The sequence below is a fragment of the Aplidium turbinatum genome, chromosome 2 (assembly GCF_918807975.1).
Source record: "Aplidium turbinatum chromosome 2, kaAplTurb1.1, whole genome shotgun sequence".
Lineage (NCBI taxonomy): Eukaryota > Metazoa > Chordata > Ascidiacea > Aplousobranchia > Polyclinidae > Aplidium > Aplidium turbinatum.
Genome location: NC_137473.1, coordinates 6354962 through 6370805, shown reverse-complemented (window position 1 = coordinate 6370805; position 15844 = coordinate 6354962). Strand labels below are relative to the sequence as shown.

The 15844-nt window shown below is 37.1% G+C and overlaps 3 protein-coding genes across 3 annotated transcripts; 1 reads left to right on the top strand and 2 right to left on the bottom strand.

Annotated features, from left to right (window-relative positions):
- Window positions 1-256: 256 nt before the first annotated feature.
- On the bottom strand, window positions 257-614 carry LOC145764471 (histone H2B type 2-F-like). Its single transcript, XM_082576087.1, has one exon. It carries the CDS (start codon window positions 612-614, stop codon window positions 258-260), a length of 357 nt encoding a protein of 118 aa, XP_082432213.1. The 3' UTR covers window position 257.
- Window positions 615-3977: 3363 nt separating this feature from the next.
- LOC145765514 (histone H1-delta-like) lies at window positions 3978-4776 on the bottom strand. Its single transcript, XM_082577347.1, has one exon. The coding sequence runs from the start codon at window positions 4755-4757 to the stop codon at window positions 4245-4247; it is 513 nt and encodes a 170-aa protein (XP_082433473.1). The 5' UTR covers window positions 4758-4776; the 3' UTR covers window positions 3978-4244.
- A 6384-nt stretch (window positions 4777-11160) lies between these two features.
- LOC145765292 (histone H1-delta-like) lies at window positions 11161-12720 on the top strand. The gene has a single exon (XM_082577094.1). The coding sequence runs from the start codon at window positions 11181-11183 to the stop codon at window positions 11691-11693; it is 513 nt and encodes a 170-aa protein (XP_082433220.1). The 5' UTR covers window positions 11161-11180; the 3' UTR covers window positions 11694-12720.
- Window positions 12721-15844: the final 3124 nt, after the last annotated feature.

Genomic DNA, 15844 nt, shown 5'->3' with positions numbered 1-15844 from the left:
GCGTTACGTAATATTTAAACGTTCCCTTACTGTTTTTATCATGAAAAATTAGCTACATTTTGATTACAATCGAGCTGGAAATAAAAAAAACAATCTGACAATCTTGAAGCGAATAGAAAAAGTTTGGGAATCACTGAACGAGGAGTTAATTTTAAGCTAAATCTAAACGACAGCCAACAATTGCTTAGGCTATACTCTTTTTAAGAATGGGTGGCTCTGAAAAGAGCCGTTTGTGATCACTCGTTGCTGTCAGTAATTTACTTTGAGCTTGTGTATTTGGTAACAGCTTTGGTTCCTTCGGACACTGCATGCTTGGCCAATTCACCAGGAAGCAACAGACGGACAGCGGTTTGCACTTCACGACTGCTGATGGTGGCACGATGGTTGTAGTGACACAAACGAGAAGATTCAGCAGCGACTCGTTCGAACAAATCGTTGACGAAAGAATTCATGATCTTCATTGCCTTGCTGGAGATACCAGTGTCGGGATGAACCTGCTTGAGAACTTTGTAGATGTAAATTCCAAAGCTCTCTTTGCGTCGGTGTCGTCGCCTTTTTCTCTTCTCAGCTTCAACCTTTTGAACAACTTTCTTTGGTCCTTTTGATGCCGCCATTTTATATTCACAAGTTTTTGTGTGATCAATATCGATCTGAACGTGAATTTATTCGTTTGCATATGCAAATTAGTTATCACACCTTGTCGAGCTTTATCCAATAAGAGCGCGTCTTGAATTTTAATATTTTAATTTGCGCGCCATTTTTCAAAAGTTCGTTTCGCTGACCGCAAGATATTATAGTTCAACTTTTAATCAAACCTGTGTCTGACTGGTCAAGACAATCAATTCAATCATTTTATTTTTCGTCATTAACGCGTGGGGACGAAAAAGATACTAGCCTAATTACAAAAATCCATATATACCTACCAGCACGTTAACGAACGGGAAAAGGTGGCAAAACCTTGAAAGGTTTAAAACGTGCCTGAATGAAAAATTATGTAATAAGCTATATATCAGTAGTTAGCACGGCCACAAAACCCATGATTGTTGAATTTAAATTTGTTATGACTGATCTTCCTATGGTTGATGGCGTATTGTAACCAACCCTCAATACAATGAAGGAACCTAATGATAACGATCATTTTCAATTTAGGCCATTATCCTAAATTTGTACAAATCCAGCTGTAAGACTTGGACCTGGAAAGCAATAATCTTGCGTCGGACAACTAAACACAATGCGTCAACCTATTTTCAAGTGAAATATGGCAGTAGGCTGAACAATGTTTTGCAAGGCTACAGTTACCATTATAAACTTCAAGCTATGGTACTTAAAAACAAGTGTTCATGCATTACATGTAACATTTGTGAAACAATTATTTTATTTAAATAAAATTGTATTGGTGCCTAAATTACGCTTCAAAACAATTTTTTCCAGAAAACGTTCACTACGTTTTTCTTAACACTTTTAGTTTGACAATGAATAATTACTAGTCCAAATCAAAACCTGATTTGACTGATGATCCAATAGGATACATAGTGTGATCAAACTAAATCAGAAAAATCAGTTTTATTAAAAAATCTTTCGTAACACAGCAAGTGTGGCTTCTTCAGTATAGTCTTATTCAAATGGAATTTTGATTTGAATAATTTGTTATCGGCAAAAGAATCATCTGTCTGATTTAGTGTGATACTGTCTACTTTGTTTTGAATAATTACTAGCTTAAAAGTAAAAAAACACAGTATCTAGGCCACCTACTCTAAATTCCACATTTGTTTATATTTTTTGTAAAATTGTAATGTTCTTTTTGTGTGTAGAATTTTTTTGCATTTTATTTTTGAAGTTTTATAGGGGAGCAATCATAAAGAATAGTAGACTACTGGGGTAACGAAAGAAAATATGGTGATGAATTGTTTTATTATTAACGACAACGCACGGGTACAAAAGTATTGACACAGGCCAGAAGAGCATAATTAACATAGCCAGGTTAAAGACTTCTAAGGACAGGCCCGCCAGATTTCGGGGCGGTGGGGAACGGCGTGATTATTTATCAAACTCCTGAGCTGTCTGTTTCATAAATAAGAAATACACACCAGCAGCCTCCAAATTTAATAAAAAATTGGGAAAAAAATTCAAAAAAAATTTTTAAATGTTAGAATCAAGTGGCCCTTTTATCATGCGGCAAATATAGCCTAGATCTGGGACAATGTGCTAGCCACATTTGCTGAAAGCTACAAAATTTTATGATTTAGCTACTTGGAACCCGAACAGAAAATATTCTCGAAACCGCAAAGTTTTCTTAATCAAAACTATGTGATTGCAATGACTTTGATATTTTGCAAAATTGGAAACAAAATTTTTCATCTGGCAATCCTATAGCATACAGGACTGCACTATACCAAATCCTGTTATTACGTCACAGTAGAACTATTGATATTTTGTACCTATTCGAACTGGTGTGTGACAGCCAATGAGATTGTGATATACAAGATTGAAAATTCAAATTCAAGAATTTGTCTGTTTTGTTGGATATCAAGTTGTTAATTTAACGCAAAGGTTCACAACACATCTAAAATACCTGTTTGGGACGTATCAAGGAAGTCAATTAATTAAACTAAAAAAGATAAACCGCATTATACTCTAATTATTAGGGCAACCAAAAGTCAATAAAGTCAAAATTTTTCTGCCTTGTTCAAAGTTTATAAAACGTTCACAAACTAAATTTCAGGCTGACACGAAGAGAGGTTTCAAAGTTATTAAGTAAAAAAAAAGTCAAATTTTATGGTTAGGTCAAAATTTTTTTTTAAAGTAGTTTTTCTGCTCTCTTTTGATATTTTATTAAAGCTACACAAATACTGATTTTTCGTTGCAATTTCTGTTGCTATTTTGACGTAATAATTGATTTATTGCAATTTCTGGGGTAATAATCTTGTTTCGCCCACTACTGACGATTGAATATTAGCCAACTGCCCTGCTGTTGATGAGTTGGTTGCCAGGGTTAAATCAGTGACCATTAATAACAGGTCAAGAATAGCTAGTTTTACTTCCATTGGCCAACTTCCACAGCCAAATGTAACTAGATGGGGCACTTGATTGAAAGCTGCTTACTATTATTCAAGAAGTCTACCAGAAGTAAGAAATATTGTGGAAGGATTCCATGATGGTGGTATCTTGCTGCGGCGTGCTCAAGACGCTGTGAAAGCTCCTAATTTAGCTAATCACCTTGTAGAAATAGAGGAGCAGTAGGCCTACAGTGCACTGTTTGATATAATTCAGAAGATGGAAGACATCCGTTACACCATTCAAGAAGCTTACCCGAAAATGAGGTCCCTTAACTTTGGTGTTGATGGCTGCCAAATTGGAAAATATATTCAAGCAAGAATCTCAAGGCATGACATCAAGTGCATTGTGAAAATGGAACGAGATGATATTTCACCACATTTATATAGCCTGCTGAGAAACTCCCAAGCAACTTCTGTATCAGTAGAGAGAAGCTTCTCTACTTTAGGAAAAATTTTGGCGAGAGACAGGAACTTCAAAGGCGATAATGTGAAACATTACTTGATGTTGAAGTATAATACTGCAGAACCCTCTCAGTAATTTCGGGATATTTAAAGACACTCCATATTTATCTTTTGCAGTTTTTCGAGTGACTTTCATTACCTGTTCGTTTGCTGTGGTGTCGTTGAGTCTTCCACATTTTAATTTCATATGAAAAAGAAGATATCCTTACCTAACGGTTTGATTTCTAATGTGCTTTGTATTTCACATTTGAGTTGCAAACGCAGAAAGTTATTGGTCAAAATTAGGTCAAAATTTGTAAATTATAAAGTCAAAATTTCAAGTTTTTAGGTCAAAAAATTGGTTGCCCTACTAATTATGATCCAAAAATTAGAGATCAACGTTCAAAAGGCAATCAAACGAAAGTAAAAAAGTTGATACTGTAATCTCTAATTTAACAAGTTTAGGTTTTGTACTTGCATAGGCTTGGAACCGGCAAATACCTTCTTGATAAGATTGGTCATTTGAAAGTTACACGTCAATGAACTGATCAAAACTGACATAGCAGCCTAAACAAATTTTCGAAATATTTTTTTACAAGCAGCATAAGATGGTTTGTATCAACGAAACAAATGATGCATTTATGATGTGATACATCAAAATGCTGTGATACATCAAAATGCTGCAGCACTCTTTTTTATTTGGGTGGCTCTGAAAAGAGCCGTTTGAGTTGAGGTCGAATGAGACATTCAGCGTCGCTTTGGCTTCTTTGCTGGCTTTCTGCCTTTAGTAGACTTCTTTGGTGACTTTCTCTTTGTCGCTCTTTTTGCACTTCGCTTCTTCACAGGACTGCGTCGTTTCACCTTTTTCTTCACAACTCGCTTCTTCTTCGGAGAAGCTCGTTTCTTAGCCACCCTTCGCTTCACATCAGTTGCTGATGAACTTTTTGATGTCGAAGGTGATTTCCTTGTTGCTCTGAAACGACCCGAAGCACCCAGCCCACTGGCAAGAACAAGTTCGTCTCGGTCCAACATTGCTTTGATGTTCTTGGTGATGTGCCTGTTCACACCAGAGCTTGGTACGACGTAGTTGTTGTGAACATATTTAGAAATTGCTTGACGACTTGATCCGTGAGGTTTCTTGAGAGCTCTCACTGCAGAACTGATCATCTCGGTGTACTTAGGATGGGTGGAAGAAGTAGACTTCTTCACAACCTTTGCCCTGCTGATTCGCCTACCGACGGAAGTGTTTGCATCAACCATTTTTCTTCGTTTCTTCTGATTCCAAGGATTGGAAGGTGATTGATCAACAAAGCGCTTAATATTTCTAATCGAATATCTTACGCTAGCGAACTGTGTTCAGCTTGTCGAGTAAGCGCCTAAACGATTTTGTGCAATTTTTTGGTGTGATGTACTTTTACTGCTGCTGGTTTGCTAAATTTTAATAAAATTAAAACCCATTTTTATGTTTTAATGTTTTTTGCTTCTTCTTAATAATTTATTACACCTTCACAAGTCATTATATATGTTTTCAACATTCATAACAGATTAAATTACTTGTTTTACAAATCACAACCAAGAATTTAACTTTTTTTTACTTTTTTTTTGTTTCGATACCATCTAACTTCCGCTTCTATAAAAACTCTAGCTTTCCACATATTTTTTCAAACTTTTTTCAGATAGAACCTGTAAGCTAAGTTTATCGATAGAAATTAATTTAGTAGACAAGAAACATTGTTTTTGTGTTTTTTTGCAAAGTTTTTACTGCCATAGCAATATTTTTCTTTAGAAAAAATTTAATGATGTTGGACCTTCAAACTGTAGACCAGGGCTTGTAATACTTTTTGGTCTGCGACCCCTTTTGAGTTTTGAAATTATTATACTTAACGTTTAAAAATAAACGTAGTAGTTTAAAACATATGATTTATTGAAATAGTCTTATCACTATGTACCCTGCTGCGTTTGTGTCTATGTCGGATCATAGTTATTTATTAACTATGGTCGGATTCAATATTTTGGTGACAACTTTTTTCTGATATACACCAATCAGGTTTTGTGCTCAAATTACTTCTTGAACTCGATTGCTCACTTGCCACTTTTTCATAAAAATGCCGCATTTTTTATGCAAAATAAAACTAACAAAATAACCGATGTTATTTAATTTTCTAATTGGAACTATCTCTATGCTGTCAGGGTCGACCTTGGAAGGGAAGTAAGGCTGCTCAAAACAGAAATGTATTTCGTTTCGAATCAAACCATCTTGTCGGACATGAAAATCAGCAACAATGATCCCTGCTAACCATTTGAAGGCAGATAAAAAGTAAGACATGAGAAATAGCTCGCAGCACCTCGGTTGAGAAACACCGTTAGCTCAGTGGTTAAGATCAAGCGGCGCTGGTTCGACTCTCGTGGTGTGCGCTTCAGCAACGCATTGCAGGACTGCTCTCCATTCAGCGGCATCCAGTGAATGGAATAATTTCCTGGCAACAACATTTCAACAATAGGAAACTTCGCTCTGTCAATCTCGGTGACCGGCCCTGCGTCAAAAACCTCCGCAAATATGCGAAACTACCAAGCATAGCCTAGTAAAGGCTTTGCCAGTCCGAGGATAAAGATTCAAAACGAAACCACACCATTTCAATAGACGATAGCTGTTTCCTGGTTGTGTGGAATTTCAACTACACTTTTAGAATGCATTGTTTGACAAGGCATTTGTTATTGGTTAAACAGCTAAAGTAGCCTAGTCTACCCAATTCAGTGACGGAGGCAGAAAGTTGTTATAGCCTATAAGTGGTGCCGAAGTAGGGGGGATGAGTGGGATATATCCCCCCAATATTTTGGCAGCACTTCCCTCTCCCCCAATAATTTAGAAACATTATTTGCTATGAAGTTGTACTTCGATTTAGTTGTTTGCAATTATCTCGAATTGCTGTTGTTTTGCTTTTATTGATGTTTGATCACAGTTTCAAATTGTCTTGGATTTGACGCTAGACAATGAAAGACCTTCATTGAAGGTATTAAGGACGAGTTGGACCAGGCCACTGGCCACGCCACTGCAGTAATGCTTATCAGGGGACTCATTGTATTATTCTCCTGTGCAGGCCTTGTGTCTCTGGAATGCAATGGATTAATCTCCTGCGTTTAATCGCAGTTCATAAGTCGTAACTATCCCAGACAGTGCTTCCACTTTTACAAAGCTAGATTACCACTTGTATCACCACATTTGTCCTCAGATTACCACATTTTTTACTGTGATTTTTTACCCGATCTTAACCGTATTTCGACTTACTTTTACATTAACACAGTGGCTATTTTTACCCACTTGTTGCCATAGTTACTATCAGGTGTTGTCAGAGTTAGGATTAAAGTTAGTAACGGTTAAGGTAAGACTTAGGAATAAGGTTAGGGTTTTGATCTTTACCCAGAACTAACAATTTTTCTAAAATGCAAATTTTTGTTTTCAACAGCTTTAAACTTTTCTCAAATTATGACAGAATTCCTTATCCGGCAACACTATTATTTGGTTATATTTACACTATATAGTGGTTACGCGCCGGGTTCAAGATCACGCGGCGCTGGTTCGACTCTCGGGGTGTGCGTTTGAGCAACGCATTTCAGGACTGCTCTCCATTCAGCGGCACCTAGTGAATGGAATAATTTCTCGGCAACAACCAGGCCCGGATTTAGGGGGGGGCAGAGGGGGCAGTTGCCCCGGGCCCCCCGACTTTTGAAGGGCCCCCCTATATGGAAAAAAAGGTGATTTTGTGGTATTTTTTTCCTTTTGGCCTTTAAAGTTTCTGCAAAATGCTGTGCAGTACTGGACTGATGCTACTGTATACGTAGAGATGGTTTTTCGCGCGTAGGCGCGAAAAATTTTTTTGCAGGGGGCCCCCCGATCTAAAAGTGCCCCGGGCCCCCCATCAGCTAAATCCGGCCCTGGCAACAACACTTCAACAATCGGAAAACTTCACTCTGCCAATCTCGGTAACCGGCCCTGCGTCAAGAGCCTCTACAAGTATGCAAACAAGTACCAGGAATAACCTATCAAGGCTTTGTCAGTCCGAGGATAAAGATTCAAAACCAAACCAAAATAAGGCCTAAAACAACTACTCAGTTTATTAACAGAACGTCCGAAATAAGAAAGCAAAGTACCAGTAGCTTAGCCAGGAATTTTGAAAGGAAGATTTTTGACAGCCGCCGGGCTTCGCCCGCCGGCCTCTTCGCCAAAGGCGACACCCAGCGGCGGGGGGCCTGGGGTGCCTCCCCAAAAAATTTTGAAAAATTACTTTAAATTTGGTGCATTCTGAGAGCATTTTCGACAAAAATGTGGGTATAAATATTTCTGTAAAATGGTGCTGTCTGGTGGCATAGCAAAAGAATAAGATCATGTTTTCTTGGGCATTTTCGGTAATAAAGCTAAGTCTCTATGTTTTCTTGTTGCTAATTCCTGGCTGAGATATTTGAATGTTTAGTATTCGCAAAACTCGCTCTTTTAATGCAGTTTCGTTTAAAATTAGGCAAACTTTGTTTTAGAGACATAGAGACTGAAAGCATCATTCTCAATATCGTGATGTCACACGAGTGCCAAAGGGGGGGTTGTAACCCCCAAACCCCCCCCCTGGCTACGCCACTGCAAAGTACTGTACTTGACACCGCAGCTAGAATCTGAAGACATCTTGACTATGAATATGATCACATGGTCACCCTACCTTCAAAGTCAAAAGTCAGGACGCATTCCAAAATCAAACTGAAAACAGCGGAACATGCTAGGCACATGCTGTTATAAGTAGTTTTTTGCATATCTGTTCGATTTTGGAGGACAACAGTTTAAATGGTCTTATTTATTGATAGTATATATTTTATGTCAAATTTTCAAAATTTATAATTTCCACATTTTGGCAACATTTCCACACAAAATTTCCGTATTACCACATTTTTACCACAAATTTTTCATTACCACATTTTTACCACAAGCATGATGAAAATTCCACAATTGTGGTAATTACCACAAAAGTGGAAGCGCTGATCCCAGACAAAAATGTTGTGTGGCCTCTATCCGGGATATTACTGCTCACGTATTACTTAGGGTCACTACATTTGATGTAGCGTCACTACTTTTTTGATGGTTGGATGACGTATGCCTGTTGATTGCATCATATGTTTTTGCTAGGGAAGATTCATTTTTCACCACGCGATTCTATATAAAATCTCTGGTTTAGATATGTTATGAGCATTTTTCAATTCCCCGCTTATTTCATTTTAATCAGCCTTTTTATCAGAAACGTGGTGAGCTAATTTCCGTGAGAACATAATTTAGGTTTTAAATTCTAAAATAAAATGTGCTTGTGGTATAAAATCAAATGTGTTTGTGGCGTCACTACTTAGGGTTATTACATTTACAACTAGGATGATTGGATCATACATTTACTTACTAGGCTACTCACCTTTTCTAACCCTTCCTATTCAAGTTGAATAGAGTGGACGGAAAAGAAAATTGTTCAGTCGTGATAACTGGCGGTTGGAAATCTTTTCCTCTTCTTCCAAAACGATAGAGCGGCTCAAATAATTTACAATCATCGACATGCCTTTTTTGTTATGAACTTCTAGCCACGGCTGTGGAGTCTGGCGAAAAATATAAAATAATAAATAATTAATATATTAAAAAGCTGTTATGTTTCAACAGCAGACGCGTTCAATTAGAATACAGGTTTAAGAATATACGGTATTGCAAATGTTACCAAGTTGCGCTTTAAAACTTAAGTGATGTTTGTTGAACTTTCCATGTGGTGGTTCATCGACTATATTGCGATCAGCAGTACGATAGTTCAATACCAGTAAGTTCACACTAGACCAAGCATTGCAAAACCATGCTAAATAAATATATCTAAAAATATGGGATGGTTTCAAGTTTATGGCTCCATGGAAAAGTTCTGAACCCCTAATATTATCCCAAATCCAAAAATACTTTTTGGGCCACTTGTCAAAGTTACTGGTCAATTAAATTGAATCCATCTTGTAGGTTATAATAAACTTGACTACCTTTTTTGGTGCCAAAGGACTGGTAAAACCTTTTAGGCTATTCCTGGTAGTTTCGCATACTTGTAGAGGTTTTTGACGCAGGGCGGTTACCGTCATAGCATATAGTCATTACCGTCCCGTCATTACCGTCAAGCCTAGCCAGGAGTGGGTCCAGCAAATAGCCTGGTTTGGTTTGGTTTTGAATCTTTATCCTCGGACTGACAAAGCCTTGGTAGGTTATTCCTGGTAGTTGTGCATACTTGTAGAGACTCTTGACGCAGAGCTGGTTACCGAGATTGACAGAGCGAAGTTTCCTATTGTTGAAATGTTGTTGCCAGGGAATTATTCCATCCATTAGATGCCGCTAAATGGAGAGCAGTCCGTAAATGCGTTGCGGAAGCATACACCACGCGAGTCGAACCAGCGCCGCTTGATCTTATCCACTAAGTTAAAGGGGCGGACAGTAGTTTCCAACCGGGGTGCTGCGAGCTATTTCTCCTGTCTTACTTTTTATCTGCTTTCAAATGGTTAGCAGGGATCATTGTAGCTGACTTTCATGTCCGACAAGATGGTTTGATTCGAAACGAAATACATTTCTGTTTTGAACAGCCTTACTTCTCTTCCAAGGTCGTATCTGACAGCAGAAGAGAGTAAAGATAGTCCCAACTTATAGCAAATTAAATAGCCCGTAGAAATCGAATATCTTGTTAGTTTTATTTTGCATAAAAAATGCGGCATTTCTATGAAAAAAATTGGCAAGTGAGTAATCGAGTTCAGAAGGCAATTTATGCACAAAACCTAGTTTATCTCAGAAAAAAAAGTTGGCTCTAAATATTGAATCCGACACAAATGCAGCAGGCTACATAATGATAGCGCAAGGCTAATATCACTCTTTCAATAAATCATATGTTGCAAACTACTACTTATATTGTGGTTCTTTAAAGTCCCTGACCTGGCTATGTTTATTGTGTTCTTCTCGCCGTGTCAATTATTTTGTACTCGTGCGTTGTTGACCAGAATAAAACAGTTCATCACCGTTGAGAATCGTAAAAAAATTTCAAAGCTTAAAAAGGGTCGCAGACTAAAAGTGTTACAAGACCTAGTTTACAGTTTGTAGGTCCAACATCATTGAATTTTTTTTAAGGTAATATATTGTTAGAGCAGTAAAAACATTGCAAAAAATACACGAAAACAACCTTTCTTGTCTATTAAGTTACTTCCTATCGATAAACCTAGCTTACAGGTCATATCTGAAAAAAACTTGACAAAATATGTGGAAAGCTGAAGTTTTTACAGAAGTGGAAGTTAGATGGTATCGAAACAAAAAATAAAAGTAAAAAAAAGTTAAATTCTTGGTTGTGATTTGTAAAACAAGTAATTTAATCTGTTATGAATGTTGAAAACATATATAATGACTTGTGAAGGTGTAATAAATTATTAAGAAGAAACAAAAAACATTAAACGATAAAAATGTTTTTTAATTTTATTAAAAATTAGCAAAGCAGCAGCAGTAAAAGTACATCACACCAAAAAATTGCACAAAATTGTTTAGGCGCTTACTCGACAAGCTGAACACAGTTCGCTAGCGTAAGATATTCGATTAGAAATATTAAGCGCTTTGTTGATCAATCACCTTCCAATCCTTGGAATCAGAAGAAACGAAGAAAAATGGTTGATGCAAACACTTCCGTCGGTAGGCGAATCAGCAGGGCAAAGGTTGTGAAGAAGTCTACTTCTTCCACCCATCCTAAGTACACCGAGATGATCAGTTCTGCAGTGAGAGCTCTCAAGAAACCTCACGGATCAAGTCGTCAAGCAATTTCTAAATATGTTCACAACAACTACGTCGTACCAAGCTCTGGTGTGAACAGGCACATCACCAAGAACATCAAAGCAATGTTGGACCGAGACGAACTTGTTCTTGCCAGTGGTCTGGGTGCTTCGGGTCGTTTCAGAGCAACAAGGAAATCACCTTCGACATCAAAAAGTTCATCAGCAACTGATGTGAAGCGAAGGGTGGCTAAGAAACGAGCTTCTCCGAAGAAGAAGCGAGTTGTGAAGAAAAAGGTGAAACGACGCAGTCCTGTGAAGAAGCGAAGTGCAAAAAGAGCGACAAAGAGAAAGTCACCAAAGAAGTCTACTAAAGGCAGAAAGCCAGCAAAGAAGCCAAAGCGACGCTGAATGTCTCATTCGACCTCAACTCAAACGGCTCTTTTCAGAGCCACCCAAATAGAAAAGAGTGCTGCAGCATTTCGATGTATCACATCATAAATGCATCATTTGTGTCTGAATTTATTTCGTTGATACAAACCACCTTATGCTGCTTGTAAGAAAATCTTTCGAAAATTTGTTTAGGCTGCTATGTCAGTTTTGATCAGTTCATTGACGTGTAACTTTCAAATGACCAATCTTATCAAGAAGGTATTTGCCGGTTCCAAGCCTATGCAAGTACAAAACCTAAACTTGTTAAATTAGAGATTACAGTATCAACCTTTTTACTTTCGTTTGATTGCCTTCTTTTGAACGTTGATCTCTAATTTTTGGATCATAATTAGAGTATAATGCGGTTCATCTTTTTTAGTTTAATTAATTGACTTCCTTGATACGTCCCAAACAGGTATTTTAGATGTGTTGTGAACCTCTGCCTTAAATTAACAACTTGATATCCGACAAAACAAACAAGTTCTCAAATTTCAATTTTCAATCTTGTATATCACATTAAATCTCATTGGCTGTCACACACCAGTTCGAATAGGTACAAAATATCAATAGTTCCACTGTGACGCAATAACAGCACTTCCTATAGTGTAGTGCTGCCAGAAGATCAAGATCACCAAGCTATGTAATCTTGAAGATCAAGATCACTTTTGTGTACTTGAAAAAAAAATGAAGTTTTTGATCAATGATGTTGCAAAAAAGAATTACCGTACTATAAGCAACCTGGGTAAAGGTATATAGTTGGTAGCCTATTACTAACTTTTACTTTTAACTACTCGATCGCAGGCCTAAGAATTGTAATAAGTTAGTGATTGTTGCTATTAGCATTAGGCCTATCAATTGTTGACGTAGCTTTGTACACTGTAGCTTTGACACTGTAGCTTTGTAAAATTAACATTTTGATCTCTTTTTTGAAACAATGAAATGATAAGTTTTTTAGCCTACTTGGAACCTCTGACCAGAGCATTGGTCCCAATACCTGCATGGACTTCTTGACAAATTCTGTGTTTGATCTATTTATAAAATAGTTGTTGCTTGTTTGATATTTTGTGTTATGCTGACGAATAGATGAAGCATTTGTAAATAAGTCACAATACGTAGACGGATACTCATTCATATGAACTTTGTACATATGTTTTTTTATTTCAATGTTATGTATGTCTTTTAGTTTCAAGATGTTCATTTTGAAAAATAAAAAATTAGTGTGAGCATAGTAATTTTGTTTCGTAATTATTCTTATAACCTTTTTTTGTAATTTTATTAAAGGATCCAGTGCACTGTCATAGGCCTTTCCCCAGCTTGAAATACAATATTGCAAATGACAATAAATCAAAGCGTGATACACATCTTTTAAAGTGTCTGTGTTGACATAATTTCTGAGTTTAAGCAACGCCCATAAACCTTTTGCTACTTTTCCGCAAATTTTATCTATGTGATATTTCCATGTTAATTTGTTGTCTATGTAAACGCCAAGGTATTTTATTTGATCTTTTTGTTGAATGATTGTGTTACCAATGTTAATGTTAAAATTTTTTATGTGTTTTTTATTTGTTATTAGCATGTATTCAGTTTTTGAGAAATTTAACGATAATCCATTAAGCTTCAACCAGTTGTAAACTTTTTGCATTTCGGCATTCACATTGTTCTGCAAATTTATTTCACATTTGTCGCTCATCGTAAGATTGGTGTCGTCAGCAATTAGTTTAACATTCATGTTTGTTGAATTTGGTAAGTCATTTATATACAGTAAGAAAAGAAGGGGTCCCAATGTCGATCCTTGGGGGCACAGCGCAGGTAACCTGTCTTGAGTTTGAAGAGATTCCATTGACGACCGTGTGCTGTAGACCAGGGGTGTGCAACCTTTTTTACAGGAAGGCCAGATATAAACAACTGGGTGAAACCGCGGGCCGCATGTTTATTTGACATATGATTTCTAGTAGTTGCAGGCACAAAAAAGTAGTTTTTTGTTATTCATATGGCATTATTAGGGGATCTCCTTGCAGAAATAATAAGTTAAGACGTATAAATTTCTGAAGAAAACTGCTATTTAAATCTATTGTCACACAGTCTTTAAACGAGTTCAGTGAGAAGTTTGCAGCTGGCTTCTTTTCCCCACGGATTTTTCCAAATTTACTTCAATGGAAGTGCTAGCAATAAAGCGAATTATTCGAAGTCCATTTTCCAAGTGTTCGTCTGTCAGAACCGATCGATAGGGAGATTTTATGACGCCCATTTTAGAAAAAATTGTTCGCACAAATACGTTGAGCTAAAAAGAGCCATTTTTGAAGCCATAAACTTTTTCAAATGTGGAAAGTCATCTTGGTTGAGATGTTTTCGGTAAAAATCGCCAAGATTCATTTCTAAATACTTTGCTTTCAAATCCGTTTTCTCTTGAAGATCAATCAGTTCAAGTTGGATATCACCTGGTGCTTTGTCAATGTCTGTGTTGAATGCCGAAGAGAATATACCAAACAAATGTTCATGAGATTTAAAGTCCTTGAAACGAGCCAAAAATTCATAGGCCTACAACAATTTTTCAAGTTGGTCTGCAAATTCAGTTTTCTTCTCAGGATGCATTCCATGGTCTCTCAAAGTTGGAAAGTGGAAAAGATTCCCTGTCTGTATGTGGCTTTCCAAAGTCGTAATTTGTTCATAAAGCCTTTTATGTGATCATGCATCTCATTTGCGTACTGTTTTTTTTGCTGCAGTCTTGCATTGAGTTCATTCAATTGTTTTGTTTTGCCCTTTTCAATTGCCACTTTTTCAATTTTTTTTTCTTCCAATGCCTCTACTTTTTTACTTCTAATTTTAACAAATTTTCTATTTTGACTGGTTCAACAAATTTGGCAAAGATTGGGCCGCTAGGCTGAAGTTGTTCTGATCCAACTGCTTGTAGGCCTATAGGCTAGGCCTACATTAGGCAACTGCTAAATTTGACGCAAGCCGGCTCTACAAAAGGTCTAAAGCAAGAGATCAAATAAAAAGGCGACAAAGCCAGAGACAATAGCAGGGCTCCACCTCTGATCTTCTGACGTTCCAAATAATTAAATACAACGGATTAGCGGTGGCCGGTGGGAAATTTCTAAAATGGTTAACAGAAGGTGCGAAATTACAATAATCCACTCCACAATGAATTGTTCAGATGTACCAGACTAAATTAAATTATAAACACGTTTCGCGGGCCGCACACAATTCAAAATTGGTACATCTTCGCGGGCCGCACAATTTTTCTTCGCGGGCCACATTTGGCCCGCGGGCCGCACGTTGCACACCCCTGCTGTAGACGATTGCTGATATAGCTTTTTAATTGTAACAATTGTAATGGAAGGCCCCGAAAACCATATGTTTGCAGTTTCTGTATGAGAATAGTGTGATCAACTGTGTCGAAGGCTTTAGCTAAATCAAGAAATACAGAGCAAGTTGTATCTTTATTATCTAGGTTAGTTAAGATGTTATCACAAACGTTTGACACAGCTAACGAAGTGGAATATTGTGGTCTAAATCCATACTGATGTGGTGTGATCAGGTCTTTTTTTGTTAGATAATTGTACATTTGTTCATACAGGCATTTTTCGAATATTTTGGTGAAGGGGGACAATAGTGATATGGGCCTATAGTTGGAACAATTTTTCCTGGAGCCACTTTTGAAGATTGGGGTAACTTGAGCGACATTTATTACATCAGGATATACACCTTTATCGATACACTCATTGAATAAGTTGGTGAGGAAAGGGGCGATTATTGGTGAGGATAGTTTGACAAATCTTATAGGTATTCCATCATGTCCTGTACTTTTAGAGACAGAAAGATTATTAAGATGTTTTAATACTTCTTCTTGATTGAAAGGTTTTAGGACAAAGGAGAATGGGACACTTTGCAATTTCAGTAATGAGCCAGGAGACGGTAGAGGGATTTTAGATGCCATGGAAGGACCAATTTCTGTGAAATAATCATTAAAACAGTTACTTATTTGTGCAGGGTCAGATATTTTTTCATTGTCAGTGCTAATTGTTTTTTCTGGTATGTGAGCTGTGTGCTTATGTTTGTACTTGATGATGTCATTTATGGTTTTCCATATTTTTCCAGTGTTGTGATTGCTTTGCGTAATAAGAAAA